The following is a 23,065-nucleotide window of genomic DNA, read 5'->3' on the forward strand; positions in this document are numbered from 1 at the left end:
ACGCTCCACACCCTGAACTCGTGTCCACATCGACGTAGCCCGGAAAAAAAAAGTCCTCTCAAAACGTCCGCAATGGGAGTTTTAGACTGCTTTTACTTGAGTTAGGTTCTCTATCTAATTTTTCAATCCTTTTTGGAGGCTGTGCAGCCTCGTGTATAGGTAGCGGGGTCGTTTCTCTGGCCGTGCGCCAGCAAGCTGCCGGCGCGGTGGCACGTAGCTGGAATTAACCATTGCGGAGGCCCCTTGCGTTTGAATTAACGGGTTTGCAATACATCAACTTCAGCGGAAACTTCGCCGGACCAAATTATACAGCTCTAAATATCTATAAATTCTAATCATTGCAGTTTGAATAAACGAGCTTTCCTTGTATGTCAAAAAGATATCACGCATGCAATGAGTTCGATTGGGATGTTTCTTTCAGATGAATCCAAAGAATTCATTGCTGATCAATAGCAAGACATCGCCCATTGGCTCTCTTAGTTGTCAAAAACAACGGTGGAAAATATGGCGAATTACTTTGTAACAATAAATTCACCGCACTTTCTTTTCCAACTTCGTAACAATAAATTCACAGCACTCAGTTTTCCTAGCTTTTATTTACATTGCGTCAACTGGTGTACAAGGCCCTCTTGGGATAACCCGTTGGCACACACACTGTTTAAATCAACACTGTTTTTAAACAAAGAACAACACACTTCTTTAATTGCGTATCAAAAAGCCAAAAGTGGACAAATACGTTGAGAAGCTATCACAGTCAGCCGTGCGTTTTAAATGCCTTACATGCTTCTTCATTTTGTTTACATGCCAACAAAATTAAATATTAGCCTCCCATGTTGCAACACACTCGTTTTTTCTAACATTTTTAAACGTTGGCAACAGTATTTTTGCGGCCTTTAAAAAGGGAGAGAGAGAGAGCAAGCTCTTCATTCGAGGGAATGCATATATAGTTCACATTTTTCAACGTTTAACAACTCGGATAAACACGCAAAACAGTGACATATATTACAAAACAGATGCAGGTCTTGTTCAACCTTGGAGCGTTTAGGAGTGATAAGCAGTCGCATCTCTAAAGCGTGAGTAAGCGCTGCGTTATGTTCGCCCCCGCAGTCGAAACTGACGACACGGAGCTCGGAATAGTTGACCAGATGGCGGAGGTGTCATTGAGCGGTGTCGATGCAGATGCGTTTCGAACATCCTCCCTACAGCTGGACCCATAGTCGTATCCTTGGATCAGGAAAACGATGAGGTAGGCCAACCCGGATCCTGTGGTCAGTCCAACGCTGTACGAAAGCGTCGTTATGTTTCCTGGAGAGAAAAAAAGACAGAACACCAGGATTAGCGACGTCAGTAGAGGTATTGTTGCAACGAAGCAATGCCTTAAAAGCGATGCCTTCTGTGTAGCACCTTCTGCTGAAACACTGCATCCGTGATCACATGAATGCGTTCGTCTGTACGTGAGGGCTGGGGGGTGGGCGGATCGGCGGTCCGTCCAAACAATTGATCACCCATTTGCTTGGACGGACAACCAATCCACCTCTCCCCCTCAACCACGAACACATCTCCCCCTCTCCCACCCACACACTGCCCCGTACATAAATGCAATCGTATACTTCAGTGCGCATGCGCATACATGTTTGCGTCACACTGCTTTGCGCTACTGGCATGGGATCACGTGCCTAAAAGTACTCGCGGCGAACCCTAGGGGTGCGCCGGGCGCACGCGCAGTGCGTTCTTCCGTTTCACTCCGCTTCCTCCCTTCACTGAGCGTATCTCCCAGCGGGTGGCGGATGAGGCGCTGGCCTGGATTCACGGCGCCTCTACGTTAACTGCTCGAAATCACTGCTCTGTGCTCGCTACCTCGACAGACTATCGCTGTGTGCCGTGGCCACTGCGGCGTCCACGCGTTTTTAATGTGAAGCTTTCAGCCTCTCCCTGATGTCGTCCGTCACCCACCCAAAACGGCCTGCAGGAAAGCCGACTCTATCTGACGATGATGATGATAATGAGTGAAGGGACGAAAAATTAAAACGATTCCCGTGGTTGGAATGGAACCCGGGTCCCTCGAGTTATGAAGCAGACGTCTATTCGATTGCGGCGTTCCGGCGTAGTCGGAGCAATTTGGATTTAAAGGGTGCAAATCGTAATTTTTCCTGTGCCGAGTTAAAACTACCAAGAAATTGCCGAGCGCGCGCACGTGGGCGCGGACCTCGCGGCGACAGCCCGGCGGTTAACAAAACCGAGATAATGCCTAGCGCTCCTTTGCGCGTGCCTCGCGACTACTGCCCAGCGTCCTCTACGCACGTTCATCAAGCTAAGCATACCCACTTGGGGAGATTGGCCAAGATTGTGGCGACCCCACAGCAGTTAAACTAAACAAGGAAATGCCGAACGCTCGTGTGTGCGTGATCGCGCCGACCACCCATCGTCCCTGGTGCACATTTGTAAAGTCAAGCATACCCACTTAGGGAGATTGACCAAGGTTGGCCAAGAAATAACTCCTGCGTTCGCCCAAATAATGGAAACACTTGCTCAAAACGACAAACACACGTCATAGCGTACGCTCCTCCAAGGTGATGTCCAATGATTACACTTCCAAAAAAATGAAGGAAGTTCACACTTATAGCAACAGTGATGGAGTAAAGGTCGTGGCGACAGCGTCTCTTTCACCAATTCTGCAGACTGACCATGCACCTAAGTTTAATGACTTTCCCAGTACGCCGAATGCTTTTTGTGACTGTTCAGGTTTGCAGCCATGAGTTTAAATTCATCCCAAATTCCATTCACCCCCTCCCTCTTCTCTGTAAGACTGGAGGGTACGGACCCGACGGCCTGGTGCGAGCTTTGGTGACTGACGTTCGTCAGTTCCTCCCGTCTTTTCCCCGTTTGTTCCTCCTAGAACCCCGAACTTTCTGATGTCCTAGGGTGTGTCAATAAAGTCCTTTAGCAACAACAACAGAGAACAACTACACCTACCGGTGAGCTCCTTCTGGTCGTCGGGCACCCTGCTCGGGGCCAGTATCATTGGCAGTGAGCCCAGGAGTCCGTTGGTGATGCCCAGCGCCACCGACAGAAGCATGGCCCAGAGGTCGGAGGTAGGGCTTCCTGCATCCCACCGGGGCAGCGCGCACAGGGCCAGAAGGGGAACTAGCACAACCCGGCTGCATGAGAGCCACACCAGTTGCGTCCTGGACCAGTCGTAGCGCACGGACGCCAGCACCTGCGAGAGAACGCGACGTGGCGACGTTCAGTGACGGCGAGAAGCTCCTGCTGCTTCTTAATCCGTGCTCGCACTTCGTTGGTTTTTAAAGCGAAAGCTGTCTTAGTTGGACACATGGCATCCTGCCAAAAAGCTAACGCACTCTACCATAGACCAGTTGGTCGAACGAAAAGCTCTGGTACGATCTCTGGACACACGGCGCGATCCACTGTCCCGAAAAAGTTGCTTGAAAATCTCGAAAAACGAGTGGTTCTAGATGAGACAAAGTACCCATCGATCAGTATACCTGTCTCTCATAAACCGCGCAATTCGTAGATTAGATAGATTACTTAGTGCACTGTGGACTAACGCAAAAAAAAATATCCGACAGCATTAATCCCGAGCGGTATTTCTTAAACATGACCCTAGTGCAGGAGTAATAAGAAAATGAAAGTACAGTTGGCGAAACGCTTGTCTATAACGCGGGAGCGGCGTTCTCCGGAGTGCACGGGAGACACCTAGTGTTACGCCTGGTTTGAGACCGGTAGAATGTGAGCATGCGACACCCGCATCAGCGCAATGGCTGTTTCCCTTGCCGCTGTGCCCGTCGCTTTGGCTTCCGTACTTTCTTTTGCCGTGCAAAGCGCTGACTGCGGTGCCGAGCCGGGAAACAGTAGCGCAGATTAGTTATTGTTAGTACAGCGTTGGCTGCATTTAATTACGTGCAAGAATTAATTTTCGCGGCGCCTGACAAAATTTAGAGTGGGTTTTTTTTTTTTTGTAGGCGAGAAAACGAGCAACAATAGCCGAAAACGCATCGCTGCCGGTGTTCTAGAGTGACTAAATATCGATCCGTGAGCGCTTGCACAGTACATGAAGTATTGTGGCGTTAGCCCGTCAGCAGTGACGTGCAAAGCCGAGCGCAGAAACCGGACAGTGGTGAGTGCGGTACACACGCAGTGTATTGGCAGAACGAGGACGCAATGAAGACCTGTGCGCCAAAGCTAATGCAGAGGAAAAGCTCGCACAGCGCGCGCTAAGACGGGTAATCTTCACTTTTGTTTCCTGGCCCGGCAGCGCAGGCATGCAGCGCTTATTACGGTTAAAGCAGGTGTGAAAGCCAAGGCGACGGGCACAACGAGGAGGGACACAGCCATCGCACTGATACGGGCCGCGCATACTCAGATTCTACCTATCTCAAACCAGGCCTTATCACTAGGTGTCTCCGTGCAGTCCGGAGCACGCCGCTCGAGCATTATAGACAAGCCTTTTGCTGACTGTACACTTTTCTAAAACAACGTGGAGTAAAGGACAACACGACGCAAGAAAAAAGGGAAAAAAACTTCTCTGATTTCCCAGCCAATTTCCTCGGAACGCAACCTCGAGCAGCAAGGGGTGTTCCCTTTATTCATTTTTTTTCCAGTAACACGAAATGCAGAGGTAAGATAAATAGAACTATCTTGGCACTGAGGCAACGTATTCTCCGTGTATCAACCGCGGTGTGCGACTATAGAAAAAAATTGGGAATCATTACTTCGTGTCTACGTCCCTCCTTGTCACTTTTTCTGGTGTTTCTACTTCTATGTATATAGTCTACGTCTATTCTTTTCCACTCTCCCATCGTCGTTCCCAATTCCGAAAGGATATTAGCCCTTTATCCAGCCACTAATCCGCGGGAAACTAACGCCACTCTTCTCTGAAAGCCCTTCGTTAAATCTAATCTCACACCATACTTCTTCCTTCCGTGCAATCAGAGTAGTGCGAAAAGAAAGTACGAAAAGCGGGAAAACATGCAAATCAGTGCGTATATACGATTCGACGGAGATGAAGGAAAAGAAGGAGCACGGGGTTGACGGGTGGGAACCAGTAGAGATAGTGTTCAGCCCTTGTACAATCGGTAAAGCACAGGAATACATCGCGTGGAAGGAAAATCGGGGATCTCATCGGCGATTTAGCAAGCTGAAGCAATTCTAAAGTTGGAGCCTCTGAAGTAAGAAGAAGATGCGGACAGTAAGGCGTGATCGAGTCAAAGCACATGCCGGTTGCGATATCGCTCCGATAGGGGTCGATCGGGGAAAACCACGTTCCGCAGAAAGACGACTCACAGGGCTCGAGGAGCTACGTACACAAAATGGAAATAATGGGACTTGATTGCTGGCTGGTTGGTTGCGCAAAAGACGAGGACGAAAATCAAAAGGGGAAGATAGATCTTCGCCCTCGTCTTTTGCGCAAACTGGTTCCTTCGTACAAGATGGAAAGCGTCAGCCAGACGTTCCACTTCGAGCTGACGATGCCAGAGGGATCCTACGTCACTGGCTTGCCATGATACCGAAGTGCTTAACTTTTAATGATCGACACCCGTCCGCATGTTACATCCTGCTAGAGCGAAAGAAAATAAAACATCCACGATATTAATCGTACAGTCCTAAACGTGTGGCCTTTGCGGGCGTCGGGGGTGAAATACTAACCCGTGTGTGCGATGGTTGTTGGGTGCAGAAATCGCCTTAGAAAATCCTCGAGGTTTGTTGTCGGGGCGGGAGTTTAGCAGTGTCGTGTACAAAAATTTCCCACGTATCTGCGTGCCTCGCTGCAAACGTCGTCTAAAGACGATAGTCTTGTGCCCCCACCTCCTGCATCAGTACTCGTCTCTCGCCGGTTCAACCATGATGCGCTTCCCCTACCAGTTCCGTCCTGTCCTGATAAATGCAATGGAGGTTTGTTTCAGAAGATTTCGCATTTACCGCGTTCGCACTGCTGACGTGTCATGCATTAGTGCCTCCAGGACACTACAATATTTGGCTCGCGTGTGGTACTGCATTGCATGATACCTTTCAAAGAAGAACTGTTTGTGAGACCTGAATGTATTTTATTGCGTGGAAAGGTCACTGGCTGCGCGCATGTACTAATGATGCACCTAAGTGTACGCCTCAGACGTTTCCTGGGCACGCTTGAGACGACGGGAATAATCACGCCGGCGCTTCTCCGCCGCAATGCCCTCCTCGGTCTTTTCCTTGCGTTTTCTGGGCATGTGTTCGCGGTGGCTACAGTGGCACTTTATGATCATTGTCATGGTCGCTGAAGAGTTGAAAGTATAGTGATCTGGCGCCATTCTTTCCAGGGTTATGTGCACTCTGCACACAGTGTATGCACTGATGAATGACTGAGTACAATTTCGTCGCCGCGTGCAGTCATGGAGAGAAGAAATACGAACCCATACTGAAAAACAACCAGCTCAAGAAAAACACGGACGCGAAAGGGTAAAAACACAGCACTGCGCTGTATCTGTACCCTTTCTCGTCCGTATATTCCTGGTTGTTTTTCGTATGATCTCGTACCAACTCGCCAAACCTGCCATACGGTGAAATACGGACCGCTGAGCGCATCGGCGAAGATACTTCTTAGCGCCACCAGTGCCTCAGTGGAGCGCTCCACGTTTCGTTTTTTTTTTTCCCTGCGGTGGCTGTAGTACTTCATTTGCTATCATAAGAATGAAGCATTCATGTGTTTTTAATAACAGGAAAACTGCCAATATCACTTATGTATTGATATTTTGCCTCATATTTGCGTAATCTTTTCTTTTTGCTCAACAATGTTGACACACAAGAACATCGCCACCAGATTTAGATGTGTTTGAATGGCTGAGCCTATATGAACATCTCGTTCAACATCTTCGTTAACTTTGGGCGCGCGGTCTAATCGAGGAGCACACCGACAGACAGACAGAAAGTTTAAGAAGGTAAAGAAAGACTATTGTCATTAAACCTAGAATGGAGTCGCGATAATTCAAACTAGAACGGAGCCCAAGCTTTTCTTCGAATTATCAGAGGTTTTAATTATGAATTACTAGAACTTCCCGTAAATATTACTCCACGCATTATACTGACTTGTCTTTTAATAAAATATTCCCATATATTAACTCATAGAATAATCACACAGAATATTGAACTTCTATTCACACTTAGAAATTAACTCTGAATGAATGACTGCTTTCTCTTTCCATGAGAGTTCTAGACAAAGTTTTTGATGCCAGCAACAGCAGCCAGTTCACTGCAAGATTGTGTAATTTGTGACTGTTACTGATGCAGCGATGCAAATGAGCACCTAGAAGCGGCAAATGCAGCAGATAAATTTCGGCAACTAAAAGGAGAAAGTTTGCATTAACCGAATCGACGCAAAGGAGCAGTTTGAATTAAACGGCTTTCAAATGGACTGAAAACATTTCGGGCCAACCAAAATGTGGAAGTTTGTTTAAATTAAGCAAAAGATTAAATTATCCGAGTTTGAATTATGGCGAGTCTGCTGTATCTCGAACGGCATCTTATGACAGACGCTAAAACAATTCCATTGGTGTTGCCAAACTCTCTAGCGCATCTTGTGAGTCACGAGCTCTCGAGAAAGTTAGAAGCCACATACATAGCTTTAGAGGCAATTAAGCAGAGTATTCATGATGGTTGCTAGCCCTACAAATCAGACATCTACGACGCACACATTTTGTATCTTTGTCTAATGTATATTTTTATTAATTTATGCCCTGTTTCTGCTGCTGGTAGTAGCCATGAGCTCCGTTGCGTTGCTCCCTCACACCACCGGCAAGCGCTTGTGACCCCTTGTTTCAAGGCCACCGCTGGCGTTACCAGTCACTGCCCTCAGAATGAAAACCAAACCATAATATTTATTGCACTGATAAGAAATAATTCCCATCAATATTTTCTTCAACACATCATGTCGCTCGCTTTCAATCCCATCTGCGATGCGAGCACTGAATAATTCGAGGCGGACGAAAGCTGCTGCCCGCTCACAAAAGCTAATAAACAAGCAATAAGGTAAACAACAAGCAAAAAGCAACAAGCAAAGCCAAACCGTGAGAAGACAGCGTGCCGGCGCATTTCTCCTTTGGTGTTAGCGACAAAAGGGACAGCGCTCACCCTTCTATGCACAGAACTCGTCCGATTCAGTGAAAATGGAACCCTGCCTGCATTAGACCACGTTAAAAAGGCCGACAACTCTGGCTGGCACGCTTCAACGACTCTTAAAACAGCACGCGCCTCCTAACTTCTCTTTCTTCTCTCCAAACTTTCCCCGGCCTCGCTTTTCTCACTGAAAGCCCTGTGCTCCCACTTCACCACTGTGTTAGGGGAAAGGCCGAGTGTGCACGTCGCATACCGAACGGGAACTGCGCGAGTGATACGGAGAAGGGTTGTCTAGGTCAAGGTTGACGTCACAGCAAAAAGTCCGAAACGCCGATACCAAAGGCCTACTCCCCCTCATCTGGGCTGCAGCGGCTTCACCCGGAGACTTCCTCTGTCTAGAGCGACGACTTTTATTGGCCTCGGGATATTTATCCTCGCTCTTCATCGCAGGGCTTTGGTGCCGCAGTCTCGGCTCGAAAGCGTCGAAGCACCATTTTGTACATGTACCCCGGAAAGCTCATATGCGGAAAATATGAGCATTAGACAAAAAGCAAAGATGAAAAGAAAGAACGATGGCAGGTCTTCAAGGGCATAATGCAGCTTCACGCTCCCCTCTGACCTAGCTTTATTAAGTAAGCGGGGTGAATTTTAGCCACAGCGCTACTTTATTTTAGCAGTGGAGCTTTTCTGGGGCTAGCCCTGACGACAGTCTCTGCTGGTATCGTGTCGCGCTCTCTCTGGAGTGGGTTTCTTCGCAGCGCAAAAACCAGTTTCAATTCTATACAAAATTTCATAAAAAAAGTACGAAAAGGTCCTAGGGCCTATATATTTTGATATGGGACGGTTATTGACATCGTGGCAGCCACTGCTCTAACTTCAATAACACGCGGTTTACTGCATTTTTGCATTTTTGAGCGTGCGATATTTCTATGGCCAACGCCACCACTCAGCCAGGGCCAACCCCCCATGATACGGAAAAGCGGTTCCGAGAGACAGTGGCGACAAAGCTAATTTCGCTTCTTCATCTCTTAGCAAAAAGAAGGGCTCTCGGCTTTCACTCAGCACGTCATCGCTGCTAGACGTTGCCCACAGTCATGGCGGACATTTCTACGCCTCATCTCTTTACGTCCACAGTAATCAAGTGCAGTGGCCCAGCTAGGCCAGTGACCACGCGGAAAGCCTTCCGTGCGCACCAAACAACGTCACGAAGAGCACGTAGCACACAAAAGAAGCTTTAGACCCATGAAAGGCCAAACGACCTCGAAGCTTAAAGCAATGTACTGCGCTTCTGGCTTCGAGACGCGATTCACGTCAAATCATAGCAGCGCTCATGCTTGAACCCTTTCATTGGTCAATATAATACTCAAAATTGAGACGCAGAGACGAAAGTGCAGAACCATTACCTTGTAAGCTTAATCGCTCAAGAGACCATACACTGATGTCCGCGAAAGCATTCGTGATATTTCTCCTACTTTACCCCGCTGTTTGCTTTAACTGACTTGGAATTATCAGAGCAGAAACGGACACAACCATGAAAAGAAATGAAACCGACCAGACCCGCGCAATCGTTTAAAGATCAGCAGGAAAGGAAGAAAATAAGTTCCGTTACTCCCACCTTCGGCCTTTATAACACCACTCGTATGTTTCATTTCGAAAATTCTACGCTCGCAAGACGCTCTTGGAGCACAGAAGTTAGATCCACTCTCCCTGTCACAGCCACTCTACTTCTTGCTTGGCAAATGGAAATTTGGCAAATGCCCCCACATTGCAAGCAGTGCACCGAAATGAGCTCCGCGTAGTGAATCGTACAGGCGATGCGTGGGATGCCGCCTCCATCAATCACGACAGACAGAGTGTCTGCATTTCTTCGTACTGTCAGAAAAAAAAACATTTTCGGCCGTCGGCCAAGAAACTCTAGATGTCAGGAAAGCAGCTTTTCTCATTAATCTCAGCTCGGGGAAGGAAATTCTCGCCACTGGCTGCTCCGACTCCTTGCAATGCGGGTACGGTGCATCTGCCGAGTGCTCCCTCCTGATAAACCGTCACTGCCTAAACTGGGCTTGTTTGCCATTACGATCCTTTCCAGCTTCCTATGCGATGGTGTGCCTCAATGCCCTACCCTTTCTCCAGCACTTTTCATTTTTATGCGCTGACTCCATCGTTCCCGTTGGCAGAAAACCAATGCGCCTGTCGGAAGGAGTGAAGCTCCGATGCAACTTCCATAAAATGTGATATGAAAAGAAAAAATGAACACTGCATACACAGGAGAAATATCGTCGGTGTTCCCAGACTTAGAGTACTAACGCATAAACAGCGACTTCTAAGAACTCGGGCGTGCTGTGCTGTCAACCTCATTGCTCGTTCGAAGAGAAATGACAGAACCGGGTAGGCTTTCTAATGGCGGCATCAAACTAATGAGGATGAAGGCGCGGAAAATATTTAATACTTCGATTTCTACCCGTTCTGACATTACACAAACACAAAGCCTTGTGCTGCTGTGGGGTTTTCGTTTGCGGATTGAAGATATATTTTTAACCGTAAGGGCTGCATTCGTGCGCCGCCATACGTAAATAAATACATATGTCTGTAGGTTCGATTTTTCGACGTTTTCCGTCTAAATCTTATTTCCTTCATTTACTCAGCGAAAATCTGGACTTTTTTATGCATGACGTCGGCTACAACACTTTTGTTCACAGACACGTGTCACGTAAAATTATTAGTTAGGATGATTTTTTTTTCAGTTCACTCGTTAATTTATGAACCGGGATTTTAAACTTGCGTTCCAACAGGCAGGCGGAAACAACACACTGCCGCTTATTCGGCAGGATCAAAAATTCTCGTAAAAATCAATACAAGAGAGCTCCCAGTGTTTATTTTGGACCAGTTTTCGACCAGTTTTACCCCATTACTGTTTTTTTCCGCCCTTATACGCCACCAATTTTCGCGCCTACATTTTGCTAAAAGAGTGTCGAACCCCAACTTTACTTACAATGGCCATCAAAACATTAAAGCGGCAACTTTGTGCCTTTAACAACAGCACCAATTTTATCGCTAACTTCAAAGAAATAATCGAGATATTAAAGAAAACACATTCAACAGTGGCGACTCCCTAGTCAATGTCGGACAATTTTTCAATGACGTCACATAACCTTGTTTGTGTGATTGGCGGCTGCCGCCCTTAGCCACCGCCAAAGGACATGACAGGGTGAATGTAGTGGGGCCTTTAGTTCCGTCTGTACGTGTCACTTCAATGATAACGCACAGTTAACACAGCGATAAAAATGTTTTCAGTGCCCGGTTCAGAACACGTCGCTCCTGCCCATATTGCGTCACTATTGCCTAAAATGTGAAACCTGTTCCATGTTTCACGCGTTCTTAACAGCGAATCTGTTTATAAAATCGTAATTTTTCGTGTCCGCAGTTAAAAATACAAAGAAATTGCTGAGCGAGCGCACGTGAGCAGGGCCTCACGGCGACCGCCCGGCAGTTAAAAAAACAAGAAAATGCCGAGCGATCGTGTGTGCGTGCCTTGCGGCGACCGCCCACCGTCCCCGGCGCACGTTTGCAAGCTAAGCATACCGACTTAGGGAGATTGGCCAATATTGGCCAAAAAGAAAAAAAGAACTCCGTCGTTCTTCGTAATCATAGCAACACTTGCTTGGAACGAGAAAGACTCCAGCGTTCGCCATTAATGGTGGCAACACTTGCTCGGAACGAGAAATACACGTCATAGCGCACGCCACTCCAAGGTGATGGCCAATGATTATCACTTCTAAAGAAAATGAAGGAAGCTCACACTTATAGCAACAATGATGGAGTAAAGGTCGTTGCGGCAGCGAAAAAGAAGCAAATCGGCTGCAATCGTGGACGTAAACCGTCGTGACGGTCGTAAAGGTTGCGTACAGCTTCGCTACCTTCAAGTCTTACGCGTTAGTGTGTGCTTCGTTCATTTTTTTTTTGTTAGAAAAACGTCTTTCGGGACTGGAATTGAGCTGAGTGAGCCACAAAAGTGTAGTTCTTTCTAATAAAACAGTGTTGTATTTTGGCTTCATGGCCCCTTTAAGTTCCTCCCAGCTGCCACTCCGTTAATAATAAACATATTTTAATGGAGCAAGCTGCGCCTCTTCGATTGCGAATTTCCGGTTCACAAGGATGCAACTCGGCATTCGCGGTGCTCGGGCTATGCAAAGATGTTTTGCCTTCTTTGAACTGTCTGCATATGCTGAGCGTTTATTGGTATTTTATATTACATACAAATATATATATATATATATATATATATATATATATATATATATATATATATATATATATAGAGAGAGAGAGAGAGAGAGAGAGAAAGATAAACTCACAAAGCGCGCAGAAATAGTATAAGTAAAGAGTCGGATACACCGCAAGAACAATAACAAACAATGTTTACTTACGTAGCGGTAACGGGACTTGCCTTCATCAGAGTTAAGTTACATGATTTTGCTGTGACAGCAAAATCATGTAACTTTACCTCTGATGAAGGCAAGTCCCGTTACCGCTACGTAAGTAAACATTGTTTGTTATTGTTCTTGCTGTGTATCCGACTCTTTACTTATACTATATATATATATATATATATATATATATATATATATATATATATATATATATATTGTAATGCAGAAGATTGGCAACGTTCACCGGAAGAATCAAGACCGTCACCAATCCCCTGCGGGAGATTGGTGACGGCACAGCAACCCTACACAGCAACCCTTGCCAATAAACCCCATTTCAATATATATATATATATATATATATATATATATATATATATATATATATATATATATATATATATATATATATATATATATATATAATATCCGGCGGACAATATGGCTTGAGTCGTACAACATGTACAATGTCTGTAGAAGTAGCGTGACTCGACGGTGTCGACGCCACGGGGGAGATCTCGTACGTTACGTCAGTAACTTGGCGCAAGACGCGAAAGGGACCACAGTAGCGGGGCAGAAGCTTATCAGATAGGCCGATACGGCGGGTAGGTTTCCAGAGGAGGAAGAGGGATCCAGGAGCGAAGTGCTCCACTCGATGTCTTCGGTCATAAATCGTTTTCTGATCAGCTTGGGAGGAACAAAGCCGGTTGCGGACAATCTGCCTAGCGTGGTCAGCGCGAGCAATAGCGTCTCAAGCGTACTCCGATCGTACTGAGGGTTGGTCAGCCGACATAGGCATGAGAGTGTCCAGTGGCAGGGTGGGCTCACGGCCATAAAGGAGGTAGAACGGCGAATACCCAGCCGTATCATGCCGCGACGAATTATACGCAAATGTCACGTACGGCAGGGAGACGTCCCAGTCGCGGTGATCTGCGGAAACGTAGCAGGAAAGCATATCGGTCAAGGTACGATTTAAGCGTTCGGTAAGTCCGTTAGTCTGGGGATGGTAAGCTGTAGTTATCTTATGTTTAGTAGAACAGGACCGGAGGATGTCGTTAACGACTTGGGAGAGAAAGCAACGGCCACGGTCGGTGAGCAACTGACGTGGAGCCCCATGCTGAAGAATGACGTCGTGAAGAAGGAAATCTGCCACATCAATAGCACAGCTAGTCGGCAAACACGCGTGATGGCGTAGCGTGTGGCGTAATCCGTGGCGACTGCAATCCACTTGTTTCCCGATGTCGACTGGGGAAAAGGGCCAAGCAAGTCCAGGCCAACCCGGAAAAAAGGGTCTACCGGGATGTCTAGTGGCTGTAGTGTTCCCGCAGGGAGCGATGCTGGTGTCTTGCGGCGCTGACAATGATCGCAAGAACTGACGTAGCGGCGGACGGAACGGTACAGGCCGGGCCAGAAAAAACGCTGGCGTACGCGTTCATACGTGCGAGAAATGCCGAGGTGACCAGCAGTAGGCATGTCGTGAAGCTGCTGGAGGATAGTGGAGCGCAAATGCGCAGGGACAGCGAGCAAAAGTGCCGGCCCGTCAGGACGGGTATTTCGGCGGTACAAAATGTTATCGCGCAGCACGAACATTCCTGTCGATGCGTCAGGTGAGGCAGAGTTGATGTTGTTGATGATCGATCGTAATGCTGGGTCACGACGCTGTTCTTCCGGAATATGGAGGAGTCCAGATATGGCACACAGAAAGACTGCGTCGTCATCGTCAGCAGCGTCAGGTGGGTCGACCGGATGGCGAGACAGGCAATCAGCATCTTGGTGCAAGCGTCCAGATTTGTATTTTACGTCGAATGAATATTCCTGTAGGCGCAATACCCACCGACCTAACCTGCCTACGGGATCTTTTAGCGAAGAGAGCCAGTACAGTGCATGGTGGTCTGATATGACTGTGAATGAGCGGCCATGCAGATAAGGCCGAAACTTGGCGATAGACCACACGAGGGTGAGGCATTCTCGTTCTGTAATAGAGTAGTTGCGCTCTGAGGTGGAAAGAAGGCGGCTGGCATAGGCAATAACCCGCTCAAGACCATCCTGTCGTTGCGCCAAAACAGCCCCGATTCCGTACCCACTGGCATCTGTGCGTACTTCTGTGGGTGCATAAGGGTCAAAGTGAGCCAGAAGCGGAGAGTGGGTGAGTACGGATATAAGGTTGGTAAAAGCGGCAGCGTGCTCGGAGCTCCACGTAAACGGGACGGTTTTCTTCAAGAGGTTGGTAAGGGGTCTAGCAATATCTGCAAAGTTCTTGATAAAGCGTCGAAAATACGAACAAAGTCCGAGAAAGCTTCGAACGTCTTTCGTCGACCGCGGTGCTGGAAAGTTCTGAACTGCACGAACTTTATCAGGGTCTGGACGAACCCCCTTCGCGTCGACGAGGTGTCCGAGGATGGTGATTTGCTGACGTCCGAAATGGCATTTGGAGGAATTCAGCTGAAGACCGGCGTGACGGAAAAGGGTTAGAATTTCCGAGAGGTGTTCTATGTGGGTAGCAAATGAGGGAGAAAATACGATAACGTCATCCAGGTAACAGAGGCAGGTGGACCACTTGAAGCCCTGGAGCAGCAAGTCCATCATGCGCTCGAATGTGGCTGGAGCGTTACAAAGGCCGAATGGCATCACTTTGAACTGGTACAGACCATCGGGTGTTATGAAGGCGGTTTTTTCACGGTCCATTTCATCTACGGTGATTTGCCAATATCCAGACCTAAGGTCAATGGATGAAAAATACTTAGCACCGTGAAGGCAGTCAAGGGCGTCGTCTATCCTTGGGAGGGGATACACGTCCTTCTTTGTGACTGCATTGAGATGCCGATAATCTACGCAAAACCGCCATGTGCCATCTTTTTTCTTCACCAGCACTACGGGAGAGGCCCAAGGATTGCAAGAACTTTCAATGATGTCCTTGGCTAGCATCTTATCCACTTCTTGGTGGATAATTCGCCGCTCTGCATGAGAGACTCTGTAAGGGCGTTTGTGAACGGGGCCTGCGCTGCCGGTGTTGATCCGGTGGGTGACTGAGGAGGCTTTCCCTAAAGGGCGATTGTCCAGGTCGAAAATGTCCCAAAAGGAAGCCAGGAGGCAGCGGAGCTGATCGGCTTGGGCAGGCAGCAAATCTGGGGCCAACATTTTCTCAAAAGGTTGGGTCGGGGCAGTCGCGTCCGGAATGGGAGGGCCAGTGTTTTTTTGGCAATCGACGGCCAATGCAGACACATGGCATTCCTCTAAAGCGGAGAGGAGGCCCAGAGTGATGGCTTGCGGCAGAAGTTGGGCAGAAAAACTGAAATTTAGGAAGGGAAGAGATGTCTGATTTTGCGTGATCGTGACGACTGTGTGGGGGAGGGTTACATTGCGCTCCAGTAACACGGCTGTTATTAGAGAAATGACGTAATCGCCGTCGGGAACAGAGGGAGATACACACAGTGGTACGTAAGAAAGAGCTTGAGGTGGCAAACGGGTGTCTTCGAGGCAGCACAGACGGGGCAAGGGTTCATCGACGGTGATTGGCGACAGGGGTAGGTCAAGGTGGACGAGCCCGAGAGAACAATCGATCAGCGCAGAATGGTCCGACAGAAAATCTTGGCCGAGAATGAGGTCATGGGTGCAATGCTCTAAAACGGTGAACAAAACAGAGGTATCATGACCAGCAATTGTGACGCGGGCAGTGCACATGCCCGCAATGGCAGCAGTTCCTCCGTCAGCGACGCGGAGACAAGGAGTGGCTGGCGTCAAAACTTTGCGCAGGCGAGAGCGAAGTCGCGCACTCATCACGGACACCTGCGCCCCTGCATCTATCAGTGCACTCACAGGGACACCGTCAACTTGAACGTCTAACAAGTTCTTTTCGGCAGGCAGCGTTGTTAGAGGATTTTCGGGTCGTCGGGAAAATGCAGCGGTACCTCGGGGCGCTGCATCGTCTAGTTTTCCTGGTTGTAGCGTGGGTATGGCGAGGAAGAGCGGCGGGGCGAACGGGACTGACGGGTCTGCGGTGACGGCGAACGACCGGACCAGCGACTGTCGGTAGAATTGGAGAAGGGGGGGGGTGTCTGGCGGCTAGTGTAGAAGCGTCGATTTCCCTCGTCGGTGTACCGGGAGAAGTTGGTCGGGGGCGATTGGAACGAGCGGTTATGGCAGTAGCGGGCGACGTGGCCGGCGCGGCAGCAGTTGAAGCAAATTGGCCGGTCATTGGGCGTCCTCCATTCATGTTGGTTGCGGTACCGGAAGCGTGGCGTATATTGTCGCGTCGAGGCGCTTGAAAGGAAGGAACAGGGCGATCATTTCGATGAGTAACGGCGCAAATAGGCTGAAATCCGAGATGGATGAGCTCGTCACGTACAACAGCTTGTATCAGAGATACAGCAGGCATATTGCAGGGTTTTTGGTTATGCTGAGCACCGGCTGGAGCCATGGCCTCAAGTTTGCGACGCACTATTCTGGTCACATTTTCGGAAGGCGGTGCTGCCCCTGTCGAAGGGAACTGAGGTGGTGTTGGCAATACGTTGTCGGAGCACGACGAGGTTGCAGCCGTGTTCGGAAGTCGTGTGAAATGTTGAACGATGCGACGGCTTTTCGCCTGCTCAAAGCGGCGACATTCAGCGATAATACCGTCTACTTTGTCACAGTTCTTGAAAACCAGGAGGTTCAAGGCGTCGTCCGCTATCCCCTTCAAAACGTGGCGCACTTTGTCCTCTTCGGACATTTGGTGGTCAACTTTTTGGCAAAGGGCCAGTACGTCGAGGATGTACGCGACGTAGGACTCAGTGGGACTCTGCACGCGAGAAGCAAGATTGTTCTTTGCTGTGAGCTGCCCACTAGCGGACGTCCCGAAAATGGCTTTGAGGTCTTCTTTGGCACCGTCCCAGCTGGTGAGGCGTGCCTCGTTCATGATAAACCATGTTTGGGCCGTACCTTTGAGGCAGAAAGACAGGTTGGCGAGCATGATGGTCTGGTCCCAGCGGTTGTGGTCACTCACGCGCTCGTACATCTTGATCCAGTCTTCCACATCCTTGTTAGCCGTGCCATAGAAAAAGGGAGGGTGCCGGGGGTGGGACAAAATGATGTGGGAGCTTGTCGAAGAGGCAGTAGCCGCTGGGGCCTCGTTGCGAAGCGGGGGTGTCATGGTTCCAGTAGCCACTGTGTCGTCCGAGCGAAGCTCGGTGAACGAAATCTGGCGACCGCTGCGAAGCTCCGTCGTCTCAGTAGACTCCCGCACCTCCACCACAAGATGTTACGAGGCGAGGATGCTGTATAAAGATGTATTTGTAAATTCAAAGCGCCAGAGGCTGGGTGCCGCTAGTACACACCTAGGGAAGCACAACCACCACACCTTGTCCTCTTCTTCCACGAGAACTCGTCGCACAATCCCCGTTCACTTAACCTGTGGCAAATCCCCACATAACCGCATAGTTTGTTAGTCGCCTGTCGGTGCCTCGTGTCAATATATATACCGTTGACCTTGTTGAACAAAATGTACGGCCGCAGTAATATATGGGAACGAAAGTCAGGCGCTAGTTAACCAAAGAGGTCCAAGCTGATGATAAGCTATGGTGTACATGGCATCGCAAGCACCTAGGACCCGAAGAATGCATGGTAGACGGAGAACATTAACGAACAGAGTGGTTACCAACCGGCAGGAGGCGAAAGAGAGGATTGCATATAATTGGATGGTGCTCCCACTTGCGAGCAGTAGATGTCAAAATTGACAAGGCTAATGTATATTCGCCCCGCCACTTGGAGTCATTAGTAATGCTCTTCGTTACGATGTTCACTCCGCAAAACGCTAGAGATAGCATTAGGAAAGATGACGACGACGACGACAACGGTGATGAGGATGGTGACGACGGAGATGATTATGATGATGCGAATAAATTATTACTACAGGCCGCATTTCAGGCATTAAAAAGAAGCGTTTTACGCGAAAGAAATGGGCAGGCAAAACTACGTTTTACGCCTCCAATGTCGTAGATATAGACACCATAAATTTTTATACAAATGAAAATAGTTTCAATCAAAGCCGTGCGCTACCTGTATTTATACTGGAAAACCAAAAATGTTATTCTTTGCGATGGCACAAAAGCGCCGACAGTTGAACGTGGCCGTTCAATTTTACCATAAAACTTCTGGGCTAATGGCGATTTATTGGCCTAATTCAACAAGCGCACTCGTCACAGTCATGTTCAGTGGCCCCTTTCGCTTGATCGGGCTTTGCATATAGTGAAACAGACATAAAAAAGAATACTGACTAAATTAGAGGTAATTTATGATTTCCCATTGGGAATTTCATTACGACACACCAAACACAGACAAAAATGATAACCTCGAAAGACGACATTTTATCTAGAAATTAACCTGCTCTTGCATGACGACTCTTAGGTACAACTCTGGAAATTTCCTCATGTACGATGAAACTATCCAAATCGCTCAGACATGATGTTCCAACTCTGCCAATGACGTCCCAATGACGTCCCAACACGCATTTGAAGAGCATTTCAAAAGCTTTAGCAGTTGAACATATTTCTGATGAAAAAGAGTGTTTTAGAGACCGTAGGCAGTGTTAGTTATAAGGCGTAAGGAAATGCAGCTGTGCAGTGGTGTTTCGCCGTTGGCTCTTTAATACGGGAATGATCTGCTAAAAAGGTGTGTTCGATGCTCAGCTATAGCATTTAAAATTGAGTTGGATTTGAGTATCCTTCTGGAAACGAGGACGCGACTGCGCATATTTGAAGAAATCAACATCATGAATAAGGTGCGCCAGTTCTTTCATAACTGAGTTATAAAGCAGCCGCGCTGTTTATAACTCTGAAGAAGTTTCTAGAGCACGCGCAACCTAGCCCAAGAATCCCTGTGAAAAGCGCCGAAATAATAGCAAGCTGCCACCATCTCAAGATTTTTGCATTCAAAATCGTGGCTATTGACACTGTGGATGAGCGTTCCATTTTGCTGCTGCTAACGGTTGTTTTCCGTACGTTGGTGGGACCATAGGACTAGGTTGAATCCTTTGGAGTTCCAAACAGTCAATGTTAGCTGCCCGGTAACATGAATAACGACCTCGAACTGCACTCTAAAACATAACTTCAGGCAAAATAGTGTCATATAGGCACCGATTTTGAAAAAGCATTCATAGGAATTAATAGGCAGTAAATATATGTAGGCAGTAGGCAATGGAAATAGGCAGAAAATCCAACTCATGGCACAAACGCCGAACTAGGCATTTATGACACTATAAAAACAACATAAAAGCCTTAACCTATAATTCATGCTCACATATTAAAGCGGGTCATAGAAGCGCAAGGAACAAAATAAGCATTTACCTAAAATGTGGTGCCTAGTGGAAACGACAAGGATGACGATGATGCTCATGATAACGGTTAGAACACGATGGGGGTGACAATAAAAACTGATGCTAAACCAACCAAACGTGACGCGGCCCACCTACACTCAAAGCTTTGATTTACCCCATTACGGAATGCAACCAAGTAGGGCCAAAACATATGTCGTCCAAGACATAAAGCATCAAATCGGGGCCATCTCCACTAACATGAAACCTAAGGAGGAGTAAAGCATACGGGGTATAAGTGAATCCAAAAATTGCGTGTGTCTCTCTTGCCACACGGCGCGCGCTGATTGGGCCACAGAGTAACACCGGTGGGAGGAGCAATCGCGGGCTTGCTAAGGCGGTGGCGCCCTCTCTTGCGTTGAACTGGATTTAAGCAATTTAATTAGAGACAGTCTGGGCGTAAGTTGTCTTCGTGTCACAGGCCGTCGCATGCTAAGAAGTATGCGTTACAGGAGAAAACATGGCGTTTGAAACCAATTTCGGGACAGAATTTAACAAATTTGTGTCATCAATGCAAGGAATACTGATTATTCCTGTATTTTAAATTAGTTTAAATGTTAGTTCATTTTGAACTGGTTTTCTCCATTATGCACTTACTTTCTGACCCTCCTTTCACAACTTGATTTACCGTGACGACATGAAACGGGGACAGGAGACGCCGACAGCCCGAGCCCCTAACGTGCTTCGCCCCTAATAGGCGGCATTTGAGCCGTCGAGACTCGCTCACCTTTCCGACGAAGTCAGCGGCATTGAACAGGGCCATGAGTAGAACGGGCATCCACGAGCCAAGGCGACAAGACACGATGCGGCTCTCGATGCCCGGAAAGAGTGACAGGGTGACCATGTACACCAGTGCCATGCTGACCATGTAGGGCCACACTTTGCGCGCTACCTGGTACCGGGCCACCACACCACCTGCGGGGAGAATCGATTGATTGATTGATTGATTGATTGATTGATTGATTGATTGATTGATTGATTGATTGATTGATTGATTGATTGATTGATTGATTGATTGATTGATTGATTGATTGATTGATTGATTGAACTTTTTTAAGTTTTAACTACCATATTTTTGGTTCATATTTCTGATGGAGGCAAAAAGCAAAAACGCCCGCGTGTGGGAGATTTCGGTGCACGTTAAAGATCCCCAGGTGGTCAAAATTAATCCGCAGCCCTCCACTACGGCGCGCCTCATCACCTGCGTTGCGTCGGCGCGTTAAACCCCACAATGAAAATCAATGTCTCGTTCATATCTCATACCGGTGTTGTCTCCGCCCGAAACACGCCACCTAATCGCACGTCACATGAGGCATTACAGAACAGTAGTCAAGCACGCCAAACACGTGCCATCGCCACCAAACAGCAGCGCGTGCTTTCGGGCCATAGATTTGCTATCGGAAAGAAAGGTGCCCTCGAACTGATCATGCGGGCCTTAGGCGCCAGTTTTCTCGTGTTCCTATCAACCTCCGGGAAATTCTGTTCACTCAACCTCACCAACCCCAAAAGACAGAGTACGAACTGCTCAAACTGGACCGAGAAACTACCGTTTACTGGGCCCGCGATGACTACAGCTGCCATCAACACCGTTCACGCCACATACCACCCTGTCTTCTCGGCGGCCAGTACCCACCCACCTCAATCCCATAGCGATTTTCGGTGACTCTTGCCTGCTTCCGGAAAAATTAAGGATCGGAAACACGCCACAGTCACCGCAGCCATAAACTAGGAGTTTTATGCCGGGACTCAATGTATTCATTGTTGCAGCCAACCATTTTCCAGTCCCTAAAGGAGCCCTGAAGACACAATACAACTTTGGTTCATTCGAAAGACTGCTTTGTCTCGATAACAATCACTTTAATTTCGTCGCAAGCTTTGAAAAATTACTGGAGATATTTAGGAAAACATGCGACGCAGTGATGACTCTGTATACACTTTCCGGCAAACTTTCTATGCCATCACAGAATCATGTTAGCGCGGTTGGCGACCGCCGAACTAACGCATCGCTAAGGCACATTGCTGTACAATTGTACCGTATTGTCGCGCGCACAACCTGCCTCGGCATATAACTCGCACCGCCACTTTCCGTCGACGAATAAAAAAATACACCCCCGCGTATTGCCCGCATATTTTATACATAAAACAATGGCCCAAAGCTACTACTCAAGCAACATTACACATTTGTTTATGCAAAAGAACTTACCTAGCTGAATACGTAACTGTACGACTTGCCGCATACATTTTTTTCAGTTGGCATATTGTTGAGCTGGGTGTGCAAACTACGCACTGTCAATGGGATAACAGTGGCTTATTCGATATTACTCCTGTTGGGGCATCACGGCTCAACGCGCAGAGCGGGGAAGCTGCACCAAAGGAAATACCTCGCATATAATCCGCACCTCTATTTCACTCCTGAAATTTCCGCATTTTAAATGGGGTTATACGCGCGAACATACAGTGGTTACACCTCTAGTTGCATTTGATCGCAATATTGCATGCTAACATATAGTTAATACACCGGACATTCTTTTTTAGTGCTGGCCTATATCACGTCCCCCATGCTCATAACACGTCACTGCAGCGCAAAATTTGAAAGCTTTCCACTCATTTTTGCGTTTTTTTTTTTTTTGTTAGAAAACACCTTTCGCGGACGTAATGTATTTGAGTGAGGCTCACGTACTTAAAATACGCAAAATTGCTTTTTGTTTTGATGGCCCCTTTAAGTGAATAGTTGTGTCCATGCTATTCCGGATATCGCGCAGGGAAACCAGAGTTCCAATTGCTGGTGCTGAAACTTCCCATTGCTGGTGCTGACAACACGATGTCAGAACCTCTCCCATACCGTCCATCCCTTCATGAAATGTTGTCATTTGCACGTCCTTCTCTGTATGTCTGTAAACCAGGGGGATTCTTTGTTAGTTGGCTGAGTAGGGTATTGTGTCCTGTATGTTTAGGTGCATCAAGTGCGCTGTTTCTATGGGCTCACCATACGCGTAGTTTTAGGAATATAGTACAGCCCATTTATAGCGAACCTGATTTTAGCGAAATCCCAGCTGTAAGGAACAAATCTTCGTTTCCTGTTGCCATCTGTACACATAGCTTTTATGTCCAGATACAGTGAAAAACAGATATAATGAATGGATTTCAGTTTCGATATGTGTTCGTTATAAGCGGGCTGGACCGTATTAAT

General features: G+C 47.7%; 1 protein-coding gene across 1 annotated transcript in view; it reads right to left on the bottom strand.

The window, feature by feature from the left end:
* Nucleotides 1-591: 591 nt before the first annotated feature.
* Ent3 (equilibrative nucleoside transporter 3) overlaps nucleotides 592-23,065 on the bottom strand; it is a 58,732-nt gene continuing 36,258 nt past the window's right edge. Inside the window, exons 8-10 of the mRNA XM_077671708.1 lie at nucleotides 20,603-20,790; nucleotides 2,974-3,217; nucleotides 592-1,305 (exon numbers count right to left, since the gene is read on the bottom strand). Of these exons, the coding sequence (XP_077527834.1) occupies nucleotides 1,067-1,305; nucleotides 2,974-3,217; nucleotides 20,603-20,790 (671 nt within the window). The 3' untranslated portion in view covers nucleotides 592-1,066. The remainder of the gene's footprint in view (nucleotides 1,306-2,973; nucleotides 3,218-20,602; nucleotides 20,791-23,065) is intronic.

This window comes from Haemaphysalis longicornis, unplaced genomic scaffold (genome assembly GCF_048455015.1).
Source record: "Haemaphysalis longicornis isolate Haplotype H1 unplaced genomic scaffold, Haemaphysalis longicornis Haplotype H1 scaffold_5, whole genome shotgun sequence".
NCBI classification, from domain to species: Eukaryota; Metazoa; Arthropoda; class Arachnida; order Ixodida; family Ixodidae; genus Haemaphysalis; species Haemaphysalis longicornis.